The following is a 21,667-nucleotide window of genomic DNA, read 5'->3' as shown; positions in this document are numbered from 1 at the left end:
TAGCAACATTAGTCCTGAAGCAAAAAATAAAGAATAGCTTGCAATATTTTCGTAAATGTTCCAGTATTAAAAACCAAAACAAAAGTTCATTCCAGATAAGGGTATTTATTTGATACAGTTAACATAATTTAACTACGTCCACGCCTAAACGCAAAACCTGCTATTTTTGAACTACGTCTGCGCCGACATAAAAACCAAGACCTATACGGTCCAAACACTGCATGTAGCAGCAAAACACTCAAACACTTCTGGTATCAAACACAAAACAACATACCATCCCAATTCAACTTCAACGGGGACAAATCCCCTCCAACACTGCGTCCATGCCCCATTTATAAAATCACCCATTTTAATTACGACCACACCCAAAGCCCAAACATGCTAAATTTCGACTACGTCTGCGCCGACATTAAACCAGGACCTATACTTTGTCCAATTTACATGTACCAACAACAAATTCAAACACTATCAAACACAAAACAACATCTTGTAGGCCTACTCCTTCAACGCCATTGGGGACAAATCCCCCGCAATACTGCGTCCACGCTCCATTTTTAAAATCACCACTTTTAACTACGTCCACGCCCAAACGCAAAATCTGCCATTTTCAACTATGGCTGCGCCGACTGCGCCGACTTAAAACCAAGACCTATGTCCAACATACTGTTCATGTACTGCCAGTCTGCCACCACATTCACACACAATTTAACATATTATACTAATTCAACATCATGGGCACAAATCCCCCAAACACTATGTCCCATTCATAAAATCACCAATTCTATCCACGTCCAAGCCCAAAGCCCAAACCTGTTAATTTTCAGCTACGTCTGCGCCGACTACGCCGACATAAAAACTAGACATAGAATTTGTCCTAGTAGGCCTATACATGTACCAACAACTAATTCAAATACAATCACACAAAAATACCACATCTTGAACTCCTTCAACGGTATAACGGGGACACACCCCCCCGCAATACTACGTCCACGCCCCATTTTTAAAAACCTGTCAATTTTCAACTACGTCTGCGCCGACTGCGCCTTGTTAAAAACCGACACCTAGGGCCTATAGGCCTACTCCCGAGTAGTACCAGCAAACATACTTCCTTTGTTTCATCTGCAACTTAAATAATGCATCTACGCTGCATTGATCAACCCGCCAATTTAAACTGCGTCCACGTCAAACGCCAACTCTGTCGGTTTTTCGACTACGTCTGCGCCAACTGCGCCCACAAAAAACCAAGACCTATACTTAGTCTCCAGAATAACACACTCACAACATTACCATACACAAATCATTAAAACAGAATACCCCACTCAAGCACAAAACACCCTATTCCAATACATACAAACATGTTACAACTTTATACAACTATAGCCCCGAGAGGGGTATTCTGTAGTTACTCCTCTGTGTTTTTTATTTACAGATACTTTTTTTTTGTATTTCAGTTTTTATTGCCCTGTACTTGGAACTGGTGGGTGGAGAAAGATACATCGAGATAACCACCAGTCCCCTTCTTTCTTTAAGTCAGCTACATGACTACAACATTAAAGTGCAACCATTAATTGCAAAGCATTTGAATAAATTGCAATGAGGAATATTAATACAAAGGTAATTGATTCCCACCACTCGTAAAAGATGATGTGATATAGGCCTATAGCTGCAAAAGCTGAAGCCAGGACAGATGAAACAGCAAGCCTATGGCAAAAGGACAATGCAAAAGCTAAATGCCTGGCTAAGACACATGAAAAAGGCCATCACAGCCCCCATAAAAGTGGTAAGTCCCAATTTGAATATGCAATGAGTCATCACAGTCATGAAGGCATCAATATTAAAGGCATCATGTAGCTGCATATAGCTGGAAAAAAATATAATTGTCCAAAACCAGATTGGTTTTTTTGGACAGACAAACAACCACGCTCACACTGCACACCCAAATGTACCATCACACACTCTCATCACATAAACGAGGCAAATAATACAAACTAATAATAATAATTTAGAATAAAAGGAAATACTAGTAGAATTAATGGTGCATTGTTTGGATTATTAAAAATATAGTAGGCAAAAAAGGAGAGTTAAAACAATACAAGTAGATAAACTTGAATGAAAAAAAAGCTTAAGATGCTTCAAGATCAAGGGTCCATTTTTTTTAATGAAGCCTAAGTTTCCCTTTACTCTCAGCAATTTTATATTCAGTAGACCTCTTAAGCTTAATTAAATTCATAAAAGCAACAAAATTGGGAATGGATTCCTGAAATTTGCACTTATGAATATAAAATTTGAGGCAAAGAAAAAGAAATGAAATACACCTATCATGCTATGAGGAGTCTGTAACACCAAACATATTTTCAAAGTCGGAAAAATTAAAGGATTCCCCAGAAATGTTGTTTATTAGAAAGCATAAATCATCCCATAAGGGGGGGGGGGGGTAAGTTGTAACTTTCTCACATTCACAGAATAAATGGAGAAGTGTTTCGAGAAATTTCTTACAAAAATAACAATTGGGTAAATCAAGTCTACCGATTTTATGAAGAAACTGATTAGTACAAATTGCTCTATGAAAAATGAAAGATCTGAAATATGACGAATCCCCTTCTCATCCCAGACAGGGTAGAAAAAAAACTTTTTAGATTTTAACCAGACATTTTTGTTCCACCAAATTGGGTCTTGCAGATGAAAATCAGACCAGCCTAAGTTGACCATGAGTTTGGTTTTGTATAGATACCAAAAGTTTAATAGTTTCAATAAGCTGACAATTAGACAAAGAATTCAAAACACAATCAGGAGCATTAGACTTCAACAAAAATTGTCCAGTCGGTGTGAAAATTTTCTAAAACAGACAATTCCAACGTCTTCCAAAAACTGGAATAATTGGGGTCCAATAACTGTTTGACCCAAATAAATCTCTGAGCTTGGGAAAACAAAAGAGGGTCAAACATTCCCAACCCACCATGCTCGTATTTATTGCAAAGGATATCCCGCTTTACCCTATCTTCCCCCCCCCCCATTCCAAATAAATTTATAGAAAAGATGGTTCAACTTCTGGAATATTAATGCAAAGAACTGAAAATAGATAAAGAAGTTGGGGGTAACATAAATGATTTAATAACAGTAACTTTACCAATAAGAGACAAATTCCTGTGTCTCCAGCAGTTAAGGGTTTGTTCAATCTAAGTTTTGGGATAAAGTTGAGTTCATAAAGAGATTTAATATTCAAAGAAAAATTAACACCTAAAGTTTTGAATGTATTTGACCTCCACCGAAGGCTTGAGTCTTGAAAAGGAAAAACAGTACTATTTCTTTTACTGCCAATATAAATAGCTTCAGACTTGGACAAATTAATTTTACATCCTGAAAAAAGGGCATATTTATCAAGAGTTTGGAAAAGGGCCTCAAAAGATCCCAAATCCCCATGTAAAAAAAAAGTGGTAACATCTGCCAGCAAATTTATCTTTTTTTCCACATGGCCCACTCGAATCCCTCCGATGTCATAATTACTGCGGATTGCAATTGCAAGAATTTCTATGGCAAAGAGAAACAAGAATGGTGAAATATGGCAGCCCTGGAAAATTCCACGAGACATATTAATAGGGCAACTGATAGATCTGTTCGATATTTGCAGATACTTAGGGGGTGAGGTCATGATGCTATTTGAGAAAAGCAATATATGATTAGTGAGCCTTTTGCATTTTACTGAAACTGATAAAAAAAAGGGATTTCTTATATGAACTCAACATTTTCGGTAAAATATAAAATAGGTGGAAATCTACTATAAAGTTATAATGTTGAAATATGAATATTAATTTAATAGCTAATTAGCATAATATTATGATTAGAAATTATTATTTTTACTGACATATCACTTGAACTTTATATATGCAACAATTTGTTCTGTTCCATCTATATATTTTGGCCTGAAATTAATTTCTATTAGTTGATTACGGTACTCTAATAACACTGTTTGAAAACAATAGAATACATAAGAAATATAATACGTTGTGTTATATAGGATAAAGGCTCATTCTGACAGTTTGTTGCGTCATCTGTTGAAAGCTTTTCACCCACAACTTTTGAACGCAATGTGCGATTTGTATCAAATAAAAACGTAAAAGAAAGCTGAATGTTTAAGTAATATCATAGGAGAAATTCCAGAAATTGCTTTTTAGCACCCAATCCCTGGTATTCCACCTTAATAGCCAATTACTACTTTCACAACATATGATGTAATTTGGAAATTCCCAAGAATAATTATAAACATTCACCTTTCACATTACACCTCTTCTTGGGTTTTTTCCAAAAATGATGTCATATCCACTTTACAATCTCAGGGGAATACCCAATCCATAACTATAACTAGTCATGACTTTGTTTACAGTGATTTGGGGGAATCCCAAAATGTCTCACACCAACTCTTGCAAAGGGGGTTTCCCATCTCTCATAGAAGTAGCTTTATATTGTAAACAAAGATAAATAATCAACTGAAATTACTCAGGGCACATCACAGTGTTGATAAACTATCTGATATCAGGAGTAGATGTGAGTATTGATAAACTACTTGATATCAACAGTAGATGTGAGTAATGATCAACTACCTGATATCAGCAGTATGTGAGTATTGATCAACTACCTGATGTCAGCAGTAGATGTGCAGTATTGATCAACTACCTGGTGTCAGCAGTAGATGTGAGTATTGATCAACTATACGGATGTCAACGGTAGATGTGAGTAATGATAAACTACCTATATTAGCAGTAGATGTGAGTATTGATAAACTACCCGATATCAGCAGTAGATGTGAGTATTGATAAACTACCTGATGTCAGCAGTAGATGTGAGTAATGATAAACTACCTGATGTCAACAGTAGATGTGAGTATTGATAAACTATCTGATGTCAGCAGTAGATGTGACACAGTGTCGACACCCTATATTATAAATATAAACTTAATACTCCGTTGGTGAGCGACGGGCGATTGGTATTTCACCGAACGCAAGAAAAGGAGTCCCATCTGATTGTCTAGAAATCGATCGCTAGATCGCTCAGTGGTGGAGTACAAACTCAAAATGGAGAGATGTATTCAATTCGATTGAAATCAATATTCTATTATTGACGCAGATAAAGAAAGTGGTATAGTGTGTTGATATAGTACATTGTATAGACTTGTGCTTTAATATTCTGTACACGTGTTCCTTTATAAAATTGTAATTCTCAAACAGTTTAATATATCACAATTTTGACGAACGATTTCAAAATCGTTACGGATAAAATGCAGTAAAATATATCCACAGCAAACAGCAATTCCCGCTAATTAGTGTATTGCATTTCCAGTTAGTGTGTTGGAAACAAAACCTGAGGTTTACCTGACAAAAATCGAATTTTCTTGTAATGGCAATATCATATGGGGTACTTGATCATGCGCAAATCGTAAAAACATAGAATAGAAACTCTGTTGCAGGCTATGTGGTATCTCATATCACATATGGTATGCCAAGTTAGCCTGAGTCGCTCGGCTTATCTCGAACAAAATCGCCATGCGTAGCTTTTGAAAAATGAGAGGATTCGATTTTTGACACGAAGATATAGGTATGATGACGCTGTGTGTGAGTAATGATAAACTACCTGATGTCAACAGTAGATGTGAGTAATGATAAACTACCCATTAGGAAACGAATTTGGAGAAAACCTTCTGTTAATAAAATACTATGCTGAGCCACCAGCCTGGGTGACTCACGCTCCAGTAATTTCAGATGATTGAGCTCAGTAATACATCAAAGAATGTCTTCCAATTCATGAAAACAAATAGATAATCAGCTTATCGGATTAAAAGCTTAGAGGGAAGGTCTTGCTGTTCAGCGAGTGTTTGTAATTAGCATTAGAAGGTTTTCTCCAAATTCATTCTCTAATGCTGATTTCAACAGTAGATGTGAGTAATGATCATCTACCTGAGTGATATCAGCAGTAGATCTGTGTTTAATAAACTACCTGGTATCAATAGTGTAAATGTTTGTATTGATAAACTACTGATTCATTGAATTGTGTATTGATAAACTACCTCTATCAGAAGTAGATGGTTTATTGCTAGACATAGTAGCAGATTTGTGTAATGATTAACTACCTGATACCAACAGTAGATGTGTGTATTGATCATCAATTAAATTGCTCTGTTGTAGTACAAACACAAACAAATTCGAATTCTAATTAAGTGCTTATGGCTGATAAATTTATAAAAAAAACACAACACAAACAAACAGAACCATATGTCACCCTCGATTATTGTTTTAATAAACAATCAAACTTTTCCTTTTCCATTTCCATTTCCATTCAGAGCGAAGTTAAGTTATATGCTAGCTTTTAAGCTAGCATATAACTTAAAGCATTCAGTTAAAAAGAGATTGACTTCATAATGCATAAAAGTACTGAATAAGATCTGTGTTAATGAATCTCGCAAGAGGAACTACTTTTATTTGCAAATTCAGAATAAACACACCAACGCTTTTGCACCGCTACCAAACTTTGAGAGCCTTTCAGTTTGAGATCCATCAACATGTTTTCGGTTTCGTCGTGAGAACAGATCGCTATAGGTTTGTACCGGCGACTAGTTCGACAAGGTTCATGTGTGATGAAAACTGGTAGAGGTGGGAGGGGGTTCTTGGCCGCTGAGCACACTCTTGTTAGTACTCATGTGTGCTCCTATCCCGGATATGATATTTACCATGTTTACCTATTAAATCCACTTGCCTCCAGTTCAGCTAAGGAAATCGGGAACAGGCCAAGTTTGGGGCAAAAAATGCCAAATTTTAGTGACAATTCCTGATTTCTGCAACTCCCAATATCCCCCAGAAAGAAATTTCTCGTGCTGTATAACCGATTAATTCACATATACTTCGTCACAATATAAAAGCCTTTGTCGTGGTGTTCCTACAAGCATCTGGTTTTGAAAGAAGCTAACCACACTAGCACTGTCCAAGATCTGTCCATCATTGACGTAAACTTCTTCAAATGTAAAGTCGTCATTCTCGGGCTTTCCCCGAATTACCTACATTGCAATTACCAAAACAAACATACAGGTCAAAACATTTCAATATGGAATTGTTCCGTTTTGTTAAAACAATAATGTACGGAAACATTTAAGGATTATTCGAGATTTAGTAGGAGTACGTCTATATTTTTGTCAACCGAATTATCAATGATTTGAAAGTATATCTATCAGTGTTGGAGGACTCGGGACTCGGACTCGGACTCGAGTCCGGACTCGAGTCCTTTTTTCAAGGACTCGGACTCGGACTTGGACTCGGAAGCTAAGGACTTGGACTCGGACTCGGACTCGGACCCCAAGGACTCGGGGACTCGGCTTCGAGTCCTCTTCGAGTCCGGCAAAATATGGTCTTTTTAGGTCTTTTATTTTCGTTCTTTGAAAACTTCTTCTTATGCTTGATCAATGATCACATCACATGATCAATTTAAGTAATTTTACATGCAAATAAATTCAGTTTATAAATAAAAGTACAACCAAAAAGCAAGATTGCTTTCAGTTATATCTTTAATTGGTTAAATGGATTTTAATCATAATCGTTTGTTTTGTACGGAAAGTCCAATCTACGGAAAGCCCAATCGGACATTGTAACTGCAATACAGCATGACTGCTTGGTTAGGCGCAAGTCTAGAATATAGGCCTACATGAATAATAATTTGTGGGCAAAATAGGGGCTTGATGAACTGAAATTTCAACATTTTTGTGGAGGCCTGTGAACTAAAATTGGGCCATATTATAGGCTTTAAAGCTACTTCAAAATGTTTCCAAATTTGAGCTATTAGAGCTACAATTTTCAGAGTGTTGGGCTCAATGAACTGGAGCATGGTTCAAAGTTCAAAGTTCAAAGTTCAAAGTTCAAATTTATTTTATCAATCAATATCATACATAGCATAGCATATATAATAATAACATTGAGTACAGTAGATATAGTTTAATAAATATAATAACAATTAATAATAAGAGTAAATTGCAATAATATTAACAAAAAGATATATTGATAATAATTTGTGATGGTTAATATAACTTAATCTATGTAATATATAATATTACTGTTCATGACGTTAATATACAATATATATGGTGCAAACTGTGGGTCTCAAGGAACTGCCAGAGAGCATGAAAAGGGACCCTTGATCGCCGCACGTAGCCTACCCGTACCACCGTTACATGTGAGTGATCCCCCCACTCCCGGATTAATACTGCATAGGCCTATAGCCAGATCCAACACCCTTTCGTTTGGCACCTGAAGTTTGGTAGTGAAGTCATATTTTGATTGTCATATTGCATCTTTTGCCTCTTTAAAACACAAGGCTAATAAGTGTGGGTGGGGGGAGTCTGTGAGTATACTCTGTTATGAGCATTTGGGGAAGGTAAAATTAGGGGCAAGATTTTTTGGCCGATCGAAAGGGAGGGTGGAAGCAATTTTTGGCAAGCAGATTTAGCTGAGAGGGGGGAACAAGCAATTTTGACACATGGGGCACCTTTCAAATAAAACGCTCTAAAATTGCTTAGAAAACAGTACGGAAACGCTTACATATTATGCAAATTTGCCTGCTCGCTGCACTAGCAACATATATCCAAGGTTTGTAAATTGGGATCCTCAAAATAGCATGTGCAAAGGGCTGCAAATTTTTTGGCAGGCCGGGATTGGGGGGGCAAGCGATTTTGGCAGGCCGAGAGGGGATATAGGGTCCAGAATGGAAGTCCCGTTCTCGGTTTGAGTACAAGAAGTTTTGAAGGTGTTTTCTTTATAGATTTGAGGACGCTGAATAAAGTGAGAGGGGTCTGACCCATTGAAATATGTGGGGAACTCTCGCTAGAGGGCGTTTTTCAAAGTGACCGCCAAAATCCCTTAAAAAACACCTCCACGGGCTCCGCATAATTATTGCACAGCCCCAAAACTATACTAGGCATGCAAGGTGGGACTAACAAATTATGTATAATTACAAGAAAATAATATAGAACTAAAATTCTGGTTAAATATAGGCCTACGTTGATAAAGTATTGGTCAAAACCCCAGGTCTTGAATTTGATACATAAGGAGATTAAGGACTCGGACTCGGACTCGGACTCGAACATTGAGGACTCGGACTCGGACTCGGACATCAGAAATTGGCAAGGACTCGGACTCGATTTGATGTTTCGTTTCTGGTTGTTAGATTTGTGACATGAAAAACATCAGGAAGTCACAATACAGAACTCGCGAGCTTCCTACTCAGGGGAAAGGGATGCATGTAAACACAGATCCCAAAAACACAATAAAACAAATGACAGTTGGAAGGCTGGAAATCTCCGTCTAATAGCAAATTATATTTCCAAATACGTACCATCGACGAAGGTGCTTTTGAATTAGCATCAGCTAATAACTTATAACCTCCTGCTATCCAAAGGTTTCCATCAAAGTCTACTTCTATATTATCTGGTCGAGGCATGTGAAGATCAACTCTCTGCAACGAGATTAATTTACATTTTGTTGCGTTTGATATACAGGTATTTAAACTTTAATATAAGTCGGTAACTGCCTTTTTAACTTTTTTTTTTGCAAGTTAATACATTTTTAATGCAATACATTATTATCATAACCATGCATACCTTGATTTCCGTAAGACTGTTGTCAGGATGTCGTTTGAATACTACCATATTAGCCTCTCCGTAATTAGCCAAGTACAGGGTTCTAAAATAAACAATGAAAATCATCGTTACCGATATCGGATTTTGTGTCATTTGTAGTAAATGAAACTAACGTTGTTATCCTCCTCCGTCTCCTCTTCCTCAGTATAATCATCAACATCATCATTATCGTCATCACCACCTTTATAGTAGGCACCGTCGTCACAATCGTCGTCGGCCTCTCGGCATCATCATCATTATCATCGTCATCATTATCGTCATCGAAGTGGTCATCATCATCTTCGTATAGTCGTCATCGTCATTATCATTCTCAACATTAACCATCATCATCGCCGCCACCATCATCGTCATAGTCATCATCATCATCATCATCATCATCATCATCATCATCATCATCATCATCATCATCATTATCTTATTATTATCGTCTTCAACACCACCGTCATAGTCATCAACGGCGTCGCAGTTGTCGTCATCATCATCATATTAATGTTCATCTTCAGCTTCATCTTCATCATCATCTTCAACTTCGATTTCATTGAAACGGTATTGCCCTGTTTACATGATTAGCAAAATAATGAAAAATTACGCAGACGGTAGTCTAAATTATATTTACTTCTGATCAGGCGCCAAGTTGATACCATTCGCCAGAACGTAACCTCTAGCCACGGTCCTTGCTGATTGCCCATCATAATAGACGATATTCCCAAATGGAGTTTGAAGGAACGGTTCTATTTTCCATTTCCAAAGTGCTTGAAACCACACGTCATCATTTGTTGCGTAAAACGTGTTATTTCCTGTCGCTACGATATCATTCAACCTGCAATGCACAATTTGTTACTAGATTTAAAGGTATGGTACCCACAAAAAAAGTTCATTTGCCAAATTTCAGTTGATTCAATCATTGAATTTGCGAGTTACGCATAATTACACGCATAGCGCCCCATAGGGTGCATGGGTTACGGAAAATACTAATTGACGATGTCTTAATTTTTGTCAAACGACCGAATCTGCAAAAAAGGGGTAAGTATGGGATGAGGTTGTGGATCACGAATTGTCCATCTAATAAGATAGATAAATCTATAACCAGACATTGTATGTCACCAAATTATATGTTCGCCGACATGATGGTCCTTCAGAAATCCCAGCATGGCAGATGTAGTCTTTAGCATCGTCAGTGCCGAGATCAATGTCGGCATTTCGGTAATCAGTGAAACTTGGATGTGAAAACACATTAAGCTGGTCTTCAAATGCAGGCCGGCTATTTCATTAGGCGGAGGAGCCGTGTTTAGCGTTAGGTTGGGATATTTAATTTCATTAAGGGGGTACTACACCCCTGCCCAATTTTGTGCCTATTTTTGCATTTTTCGCGCATTAGTGACAAGTAAGATATGTATATGTATAGGGGCAAGGACTACAACTACTGCACTGGAAATTTTATTTCAGCACAGACAACAGCTGTGGAGTTACAGTCAAAAATGAGGGAAAACCAAGATTTGATCAATAAATCAATAACTACTTACCTTGAGTTGCTGAATTTTCAGTGCAGTAGTTGTAGTCCTTGCCCCTATAATATACATATCTTACTTGTCACTGCGCTATAATTTTGAGAAAATTGCAAAAATAGGCACAAAATTGGCCAGGGGTGTAGTACCCCCTTAAGCCGGGTGAAAAATAAAGAATATAATTAAATGTCCAAACCTAACGCTAAACACGCGCCTCCGCCTAATGGATACCACCAGCGTGCCATGCCAAATCCCGGCATTGCAAGTCAGGAGCATAACATGAACAAAAGGCCGGTATTTGAAATTCTTGCTGATAATGTCTGCCGGACTAGCCATCGCACATACCTTATAAAGTTTGCATTTCTAATTGTTCGAATGTGATGTAAACTCTGGGCCTTATTGTCATATTTGAATACTTCGACGCTTTCATTATCCCAGTAGGTACGTCCATGATTAACAGCAAAAACGGTCACACTACCTAAAATGGAAAAAGTCACTTGAAACTAAACTGTGTTTTCTGTTGTTGTTTTCTTGTTGATTTACTATTGTTGATGATTTTAACGCTATGAGATCAAATGTATAATTGATTAACGATTATCTTTCATTATTGTAAATGTTACCTGTGTGCTTATCAGTCCAAACATGAAACCCATGAGGAACGAAATCTTCTTCGGCCAAATTTCCGGTTAACTTGAGTTTCGTCAAATTTTTGTTCGGATTATTGAAATCAAAGGTATAGATTCCTCTGAATTTATGTGGGGTATCGGTTACACCGGCCTGCGAATAAACAAGCAAACAGAGAAACAGAGCAGATGATTGATTGTCCATGGTCCATCTCCAATTATATCTAAATATGATTTATTTCCTTTTTTAACAACATGTTTCTATACTATTAAAGAGTACCGTTATACTATTATATAGTTACGCCTATATGAAGTCGCTGGTGTGCCATTTATACTCGAGGAGAGGACTTATTTAGTGTATGGATCGATGAACGAACGAATGGGTCCGGCAAGGTCCGCGTAGAGCTGGCAAAGTTATTGCTCGCGGGCAACTCAACCCAAACCTCCACGTGGTGTCGGATGGATAACGCTAACTTGGGCTCTGGGGAACAGGCTTGGATGCGGGGAAGTCAAGCTAGCGTAGGATCATTTGACCACGTTTTAGCCCTTCCTCGGCTGACTCAGCCTGGTGTGGCTCTGAAGAGACACCGTTTGGTTTTTACCACGCAGACAGAGGAACAATCTGGATTTTAGTGTACGAGCAGATACAGCAGGAGATATCAACGAGCTAGGCATGAAGAGGATAGAAATAAATAAGATGCAGTGAAGCAGAAAATTACGTATTGTGACTGAATGGAGTTATACAGGTGCAACTTGACAAAGGAGTGAGTACTGGCGCAAATAACCTCAGTAGTTGAAAGCGCCATACAAATCAACCAAAAACAAAAACAAAACAAAACGAACGAATGAAACGAATTCGTTCGAATGACTGAGTGAATGGATGAATACTTACGTTCATACCAGCTGTAATCAACGCTATACCATTAGATAGAGTTTGTATATCCTCACTACCATACTCTGAAATCAAACACAAACATCATCATTTTGTAAAAAATTGGAAAATACAGAGAACAAAAGATAACCGATTCGAGGCCAATAAAACCTGTTTGATCTTTACGTGCCCCTTTTTCTCGAACCTGAATGTTTATCTACCCCCTTCCCCAGTTGCGTAAGGGGGTCAGGTGCCCCTCCCCTGGGTTGAATATCTTGACCCCCAGCGGGATGCTGGCCGCTGAGATAGTTTAATTATTAGGCCTTTTTAAAAAAACCATTTTAGTCTAATTTTGCCCCCCCACCTCATCAAAGTCACTTTGTCCCCGTTATTTTTTTTGCATTTCCTCTCCTCGCACAGTGGAAAAATCGTAACTACGCCACACCCTTTCCGCTCAGGCTGTGAATTCGACGAGTCTGCTTCTTTTGGCCACTGTGTGCTTTCCCCCTGGATGATCCCCTTGTTATTTTTCTTACCAATTCCTGGTATGATGCGACACGGCCCAGGTTGGTGGTTGTATCGGCGTACAAACAGACCAGTTATATATCTATCAAAAGAGAATGGTCAGATTAAATTTACTCTCACATTCATAATGTTCAACTCCAAACGTAGGCTAAATGCTGATTTGAATGATTGTGACGGTCAAGAGTTTTAAAATGTCATTTCTGCAAGATAGGAGCCTATAAAAGTGACCACAACATTGAAATACAGTCAAAAATGCCTATTTAAATATGTTAAAGACATGCCTAAAATACAATAAATAACTTAACCTACACTATTTAGGCATATGTCACATAAAATCAACATTTTACGTCCGATATCAATGTGCATGTAAAATGTCAGAAGCAGTTCTTTAAGTTTCAGAGTGGGCTGACAGGAATCATATTCTTCCAGTTTTATACAGTTTGATTATAAAAACTGCTGTGTACTTTTTAATAATTAATAATATTAATATACATTTATTAGTAGTAAATTAATAAATCAATATAATATTATCAAAACAATACTTTTAGGGCGAATTTCTCGACGGGTGGCTTAGCAATTGGCTTGTCTAGCCTCAAGGCTTAAGAGGTCGCAAGACCAGTCTTAACTGAAAACGTATTTCCCGAAGCACGGCTACCATAGCCTCGAGGCTTCGTTAGCCCGTGGGCCAGGCTTGTAGGATTAGCCCCAGGCTTCAGTAAAATTTGCATTTCTCGAAATCAGTCTTCTGTAGCCGTAGTCTACGCAAGCCTGTTAGACCAGGCTTACAGAGGCTTTTCTTGGCCCTGCCTCAGAGCAGGTTTTAGGTCGTAAGCCTTGGTCTATTTCAATTTACAAATTATTTAAATTGTAACGCAAAGTTTATCTTTCATATTTTTGACGGTCTTTCAATTAACATGAGTAAGCAATCGCGTAACTGGGGGGAGGGGCGGGGAGCTCTTGCCCCCCCCTGGGAAAGGTAAATTAGGCCTACTTCTGAGAGTTATTCATTAACCTCATATTTGGTCATTTTAACCTTAAAAACTCAATTTTAAGGTTAAGGGAAGGGTATGAACGTTTGGACAGTATTTATTGTGGGACATTAGAGCACATCAGACATATCGAATTGCATTCTGAATACGAAAATGCCCTTCTTATATCAAATAATTTTGATTTTTTGAATTCGTAACGTAATACACATTTTATGGCAAATCATTAAAAATTGATATTTTTGATATTTAACAGTACTCGAAGTAAACTTTATAAATCTGACGATGGATACTTAAAGTGTATGTAGGTGGGATAAAAAGCCGACGATTGTTTGTTTGTTTGTTTGTTTATTTCTTCTTTATACTGGGTCCATATTCAGGGAAAATTTAAGTATTCCCCTGTTCTTCCATATGGTTTAGATACGATCAATTGAAAATTTTGACCTTTCGTATTGAAGATATGGATTTTTCCCCAAAATACCAAAATAAATAAGGTCTTTTTGGGAAAAAATCCATATCTTCAATATGAAAGGTCAACATTTTCAATTGACAGACGCCTTTACTTCCCGGCTACATACAATTTAAGAATACATCATTAGATTTATAAAATTTACTTCGAGGACTGTTATATATCAAAAATTTGAAAAATATCAAATTTTAATAATTTGTCATAAAATTTGTATCATATCGTGAATTTCCAAAACTGAAAATTATTTGATATCAGAAAGACATGCTTCGTATTCAGAATGCAATTCGATACGTCTGAGGTGCTCTCATGTCCCACAAAAAATACTGTCGAAACGCCATAAACGCTCATTCTAGATCCCTTAAATAAATTGTATTTATCCCACTTTTGTACGATTGGCCTGTGTCACCAGCTTTAATAGCTTAAATATGGCATTTGTACCATTTTTTTTTCAATCCCACCTCTCCCCCCATGTCAAAAAGAAATCTACGCCAATGTTCTGGGGACACATTGCAAGCAGATCCCATAACTCCTCAGACCCACTCCTCCCCTTACAATCCCAAACAGCATGAACGATGCCTGCCCCTCATTTATTATGTTTACCCCCTTCCCCCACCCCAAATGAAAATGTCTAGTTACGCCACTGTGGGTAGGTAATTGTTCGATTTAGTTGAACATTTCAGCATTTTATTTTAGTGTTCATTTGAGTTAGTTGAATTTTTTAAGTAGCTGTTGCTATCATAAGACCTACTCATTTTGAATGATGATTTTTTAACAACGAATATAATTTTTTTTAAATTCTTTCATCATCATCATGATCATGATCATCATCATCATAATCATCATCATCATCATCATCATCATCATCATCATCATCATCATCATCATCATCATCATCATGAAGACCTATATGATACCACCTGTCCCTATCCAAGCCTTAATAGTTTGATACTCGTGCTTTTCATAAGTAGGCCTATTACAATATTATTTTGGAGTGCCTATATTATACCAGGTTGGACATCAATTTAATACAATAGAAGAAGGACAAAATTGGTAAAGATATAGTAAATATTTGACACGAAACAATAATTCATGCAGTATTAAAACTGAATTTACCCCGGGGAATTTACGGATATAAGATGCATATAATATTGCTATATCTTCTACTTAAATAATTATAAATATTGTACCAACAGATAACTTCATGTGAGATCTGAGAAGACTACTGATATCAGCAGTAGATAGCACGTTGGTTGCTTTCCTTTTTAGGGGGATCACAGATTCCTTTCCATTAGGCTTACAGTTTTACCCTTTATGGGATGCAAAGAAAAAATCACGAGTATAAAGCAAAGACGTATCATTCATACAAGTTGGACTCATAAAAAGTCAAGTGGAAATAAAATAATACATAAAAGACACAAAAACAGACACAATATTCTGGCATCAAGTTGTGTACGGTATAAGCCCAAGCACAAGACCGCGGGTCCAGGCTAGTCTTTGCGCCGGGAACATTGCGATAATGAGACGGCAACCTTGTTAGTACGGTAAACCGTGAGGACCACAGCTTATGTACATCTACCTCCAACAGCCTATACAATTAAGTCGCTGGTTGAAAGGGACGAGGTTGCCAAGCGTTAAGCCTACAAGGCCACTAAGACTAGGTTGAATTTGCGTTGAAGAAATCCGGCTAGAGTTAAGACTCGGGCTTCGAGAGCGGGTTAGGCTTAGTAGCCTCAAGGCCACCTTAAGACTACGGCTTAATAAGACTCCTGTCGGGAAACTCGCCCTTAGGCGTTTGCCTCCTATAGAGAAAAATAATGCACATGGGCGGAAATAGAGCTCATAGGAGAGCCGGGGAAAACGCCCAAAACTTTTGTTTTGATATACCGGTAATAATATCATTTAATTGGCCTTAACTCAAGATTGCAAGACTTTTAGGGCGAATTTCTCGATAGGAGTCTTAGTAAGCCTTAGGCTTAAGATGGCCTTGAGGCTACTAAGCCTAGCCCGCTCTCGAAGCCCGAGTCTTAACTTTAGCCGGATTTCTTGAACGCAAATTCAACCTGGTCTTAGTGGCCTTGCAGGCTTAACGCTTGACAACCTCGTCCCTTTCAACCAGCGACTTAATTGTATAGGCTGTTGGAGGTAGATGTACATAAGCTGTGGTCCTCACGGTTTACCGTACTAACAAGGTTGCCGTCTCATTATCGCAATGTTTCCGGCGCGAAGACTAGCCTGGACCCGCGGTCTTGTGCTTGGGCTTATATACCGTACACAACTTGATGCAAGAATATTGTGTCTGTTTTTGTGTCTTTTATGTATTATTTTATTTCCACTTGACTTTTTATGAGTCCAACTTGTATGAATGATACGTCTATGCTTTATACTCGTGATTTTTTCTTTGCATCCCAAAAAGGGTAAAACTGTAAGCCTAATGGAAAGGAATCTGTGATTCCCCTAAAAAGGAAAGCAACCAACGTGCAATCTACTGTTGATATCAGTAGTCTTCTCAGATCTCACATGAAGTTATCTGTTGGTACAATATTTATAATTATTTAAGTAGAAGATATAGCAATATTATATGCATCTTATCCGTAAATTCAGTTTTAATACTGCATGCATTATTGTTTCGTGTCAAATATTTACTATATCTTTACCAATTTTGTCCTCCTTCTATTGTATTAAATTGATGTCCAACCTGGTATAATATAGGCACTCCAAAATAATATTGTAATAGGCCTACTTATGAAAAGTACGAGTATCAAACTAAGGCTTGGATAGGGACAGGTGGTATCATATAGGTCTTCATGATGATGATGATGATGAAAAAAATTCAACTAACTCAAATGAACACTAAAATAAAATGCTGAAATGTTCAACTAAATTGAACAATTACTTACCCACAGTGGCGTAACAAGACATTTTCATTTGGGGGTGGGGTGGGGGAAAGCGGGGGCAAACATAATAAATGAGGGGCAGGCATCGTTCATGCTGTTTGGGTTTGTAAGGGGTGGAATGGGTCTGAGGAGTTATGGGATCTGCTTGGAATGTGTCCCCGGAACATTGGCGTAGATTTCTTTTTGACATGGGGGGGTGGAGGTGGGATTGAAAAAAATTATGGTACAAATGCCATATTTAAGCTATTAAAGCTGGTGACATATAGGCCAATGGTACAAAAGTGGGATAAATGCAATTTATTTAACCTTAAAAATTGAGTTAAGGTTAAAATTACCAAATATGAGGTTAATTAATAACTCTCAAAAGTAGGCCTAATTTACCTTTTTCAGGGGGGCTCTTCTAGTTACGCGACTGGTTACTCATGTTAATTGAAAGACCGTCAAAAATATGAAAGATAAACTTTGCGTTACAATTTAAATAATTTGTAAATTGAAATAGACCAAGGCTTACGACCTAAGACCTGCTCTGAGGCAGGGCCAAGAAAAGCCGCTGTAAGCCTGGTCTAACAGGCTTGCGTAGACTACGGCTACAGAAGACTGATTCCGAGAAATGCAAATTTTACTGAAGCCTGGGACTAATCCTACAAGCCTGGCCCACGGGCTAACGAAGCCTCGAGGCTATGGTAGCCGTGCTTCGGGAAATACGTTTTCAGTTAAGCCTGGTCTTACAACCTCTTAAGCCTTGAGGCTAGACAAGCCACTTGCTAAGCCACCCGTCGAGAAATTCGCCCTTAGAAATTAATGCAATTATTGACTTCCTGGACATACATCCTTTAAAATCAATGAATTATTAAAATTAAGAAGTATAGGCCTCCCGGATAGGCCTACTAAAGTTTGAATGGTTAAAACCAAAATAATTTGGCTTCTGCCGTCCGGCTACTCCGGCCTACTCGCCAATCGGACTTAGGCCTACGGGACCATGTAAATAATGTTAATTCAATGCATTGAAATCGAATTGAATTGAAACGAATTTTGGGCGATTTTCATTTCAATGCATTGGAATTGAAATTGAAATGAGTGGGCTTGGGCATGAATTGAATTGGATCGGAATTGAAATCATCGTGAACAATGAAGAATTGAATTGGATTGGAATTGAAATCATGTTGAGTGATGAAGAATGAAGTGGAATTGAAATGAAATTCAGCTTTGATTTCAATTCAGCATTTCAATTCACAAACAGATGTCTGTGATTCCAGATCATTCCACCTGCCCTTCCCCGTTCTGAATTCTGATACACTTCCAGGTCTATTCACACATGAGACACACATTAAAAATTTAGCTTCAATAGATGGCACCATATAATGACCATCCCTGTGTGGCAAAACATGCATTTTCAGGGAATTTTTGTTTATATATAGCAAGGAGTCTGGGAGAAAATGCTTATATTTTTGGCAGTTTTTTTCACACTTTTTTAAAGTACAAGGATTTTGGGCGTAAAGTAGGGGCTATCTTGAGACAAGTATAGGGGCTATCTTGATTTTTGACATCTTTGAGGTCAGTGTGGGGACAGGGTCCCATTATTGATCGTACCACACACCTTAAGTTTAGAAAATAATGTGCATGGTGGAAGTTAAGACAAATATTAGGAAGTCAGTCACCTAAGATTAGAACTAAGAACTTCCAAAGTTTCATAAAATAGGATTCAGAGGTCAAGGATCACTCGCATTGTTTGAATGTGAAAAGTGAGTTAACATAACAAAAAAGAAAGTTGAAATGCTTTTGTGACAAGTAGTGTACTTGATTTTGACTTTGTGTTGCTGACTCAAGTGTTATAAAATTGGTAGTTACATTTAAAACATGCACTGCAAAAACAGTGTCTAGATATTAAACACAATTCTAGACACCATCTTGTTCTCGATTTGTAAACATGTCTATGCTAAACATGTTTAGTAATTTAAGTAATTTGATGCCTTGTGTTTAGATATTAAACACTTGATGTTTTGAAATTTGACATAAATTTGTGTTTAGATTTTACATTTGTTTACAAATCGAGGACAAAAAAGTGTTCAATCTCTAGGCACAGTTTTTGCAGTGTGCCTTTGGTCAATTAATACAAACTGCAACTGTATTGGAATTGGAATTGAATTGGAATTGAAATGAATGCTCATAATTGAATTGAAATTGATTCGCTGTTAATTTCACTGCACTGGATTGGAATTGAAATGAAATGATTTTGAAATTGAAAAATTGAATTGGAATCGAATTGAATTAATTCTAAAGCAAGGTGGATTGAATTGGAATTGAATAGCAAGACTCCAGGTGTAGAAAGAATTGAATTTGAATAGAATTGAAATCAATTTTCTGGAGTGAAATAACAATACATGTAAACCGTATCAACTACATACAATACCTTCCAGTAGGCCCTATCTCAAGAAGCAAGTGCATCCTATTTTTCACAATTTCCAACTTGGACCTTAATGCTGATACATACTCACATGACTCTAAGCGAGTGCCAAACCGCATATGCAACAACGACGCAGAATAGTCCTTTAAACAGCAAGCCCATCTTTTTTCTCCTCAAAATGGATAAATAATTCATCCAAACATGCAATTGCTATATGAACTGCAGCTGATTAATGCAGAAGTTGTTACATAACTGATCAACATGCATTTATCTCCTAATGACCTTTGTCATGTTTGCAGTGTCGTATCTGTAACACCAAAATTCACGTCCTTGTGGTCGTGTGCCACAATTAGCCCAGCCAAATTAAGGAAAATAAGGGGTTAAACCCCACTAATTGGAATACGTTTTACCACCATTCATTTCAGAAAAGTATATTAAATAACACATCACTGAAAAATCACCGGAAAAAAGTAGAGGAACCCAAAATGGCCGCTTTTTAATGCAGGAGAGCAGTCAGACGGCAGGTCACGCTCTATGCATTACAAGGTCACAGTTTCTATGCTCGCAATTTCTCAACCTAGTCACCTCGCTGATTTTTTCCGAGTTTACCGAAGTAAAGGCCCATCTTAAAACCGTTTATTATCAGTTGCGTTAAAAGCCTCAAAAAGTATGTTTGTAGTTTTTCCTTATCTAATCATGCCAAGCAACTGGTATTCATAAATATTTCTGGAATTAATTGCGTTAAAATATCATTTGAAGGTTTCATTAACTTTAAATTATTTGATATCAGAAGGCCATTCTTCGTATTCAGAATGCAATTCGATATGTCTGATGTTGTAGGCTATGAAACTTAAATTTTCAGGATTTTACTTTCTTACCAATATCTACCACCACACAGAAAAAGAACAAAATTGAAGAGGTGCTGCGGTGCAGATCCCCGGAGTTGACAGGATTGATTTTACCAGGTAGTTTGTACCAACATCTACTGCTGATATCAGTAATTTATCAGTACCCACATCTACTGCTGATATCAGGTGGTTTATCATTTCCCACATCAACTGCACATATCAGGTAGTTTATCAGTTCCCACAACTACTGCAGATACCAGGTAGTTTATATCGGTACCCACATCTACTGCTATATCAGGTAGTTTATAAATACCCACATCTACTGTAGATGCCAGGTAGTTTATCCGTTCCTACGTCTACTGCAGATACCAGGTAGTTTATCAGTTCCCACATCTACTGCAGATATCAGGTAGTTTAACAGTTCCTACGTTTACTGCAGATACCAGGTAGTTTATCCGTACCCATTGCTATATCAGGTAGTATATATAAATACTCACATCTATACTGTAGATGCCAGGTAGTTTATCATTACCGATATTTACTGCTAATACCAGGTATAGTTTATCAGTTCCCACATCTACTGTAGATATCAGGTAGTTTATCAGTATCCACATCTACTGCAGATACCAGGTACCGGTAGTTTATCAGTACCCACATCTACTGCAGATACCAGGTAGTTTATCAGTACCCACATCTACTGCAGATACCAGGTATTTTTTATCAGTACCCACATCTACTGCATATACCAGGTAGTTTATCGGTACCCACATCTAGTGCAGATACCAGGTAAATAAAATAAAATAAATAAATTTCAGCGTTTATATAGCGCCTTTTCCCAGATCTCGGAGGGTTCAAAGTGCCGTAATCTCGCT

General features: G+C 37.6%; 1 protein-coding gene across 1 annotated transcript; it reads right to left on the bottom strand.

Moving 5' to 3' along the window:
• Window positions 1–6,177: 6,177 nt before the first annotated feature.
• On the bottom strand, window positions 6,178–20,329 carry LOC140155034 (serum paraoxonase/arylesterase 2-like). The gene is made up of 9 exons (XM_072177710.1): window positions 20,039–20,329; window positions 13,206–13,276; window positions 12,691–12,755; window positions 11,796–11,952; window positions 11,521–11,653; window positions 10,287–10,490; window positions 9,632–9,713; window positions 9,367–9,486; window positions 6,178–7,042 (listed from the first exon to the last, which is right to left on the bottom strand). The coding sequence occupies exons 1-9, from the start codon at window positions 20,140–20,142 to the stop codon at window positions 6,875–6,877; spliced, it is 1,104 nt and encodes a 367-aa protein (XP_072033811.1). The 5' UTR covers window positions 20,143–20,329; the 3' UTR covers window positions 6,178–6,874.
• Window positions 20,330–21,667: the final 1,338 nt, after the last annotated feature.

The sequence above is a fragment of the Amphiura filiformis genome, chromosome 6 (genome assembly GCF_039555335.1).
Source record: "Amphiura filiformis chromosome 6, Afil_fr2py, whole genome shotgun sequence".
In the NCBI taxonomy this organism is placed as follows: Eukaryota; Metazoa; Echinodermata; class Ophiuroidea; order Amphilepidida; family Amphiuridae; genus Amphiura; species Amphiura filiformis.
This window is presented reverse-complemented; position numbering and strand designations above follow the sequence as displayed.

Coding starts and splice junctions, on each gene's coding strand:
- LOC140155034 (XM_072177710.1), bottom strand. CDS start 20,142: ATGAATTATTTATCCATTTTGAGGAGAAAAAAGATGGGCTTGCTGTTT. Junction 10,491..11,520: donor AGAAATGCAAACTTTATAAG/GTATGTGCGATG, acceptor TGTGCATTGCAG/GTTGAATGATATCGTAGCGA. Junction 9,487..9,631: donor ACAGTCTTACGGAAATCAAG/GTATGCATGGTT, acceptor ATCTCGTTGCAG/AGAGTTGATCTTCACATGCC.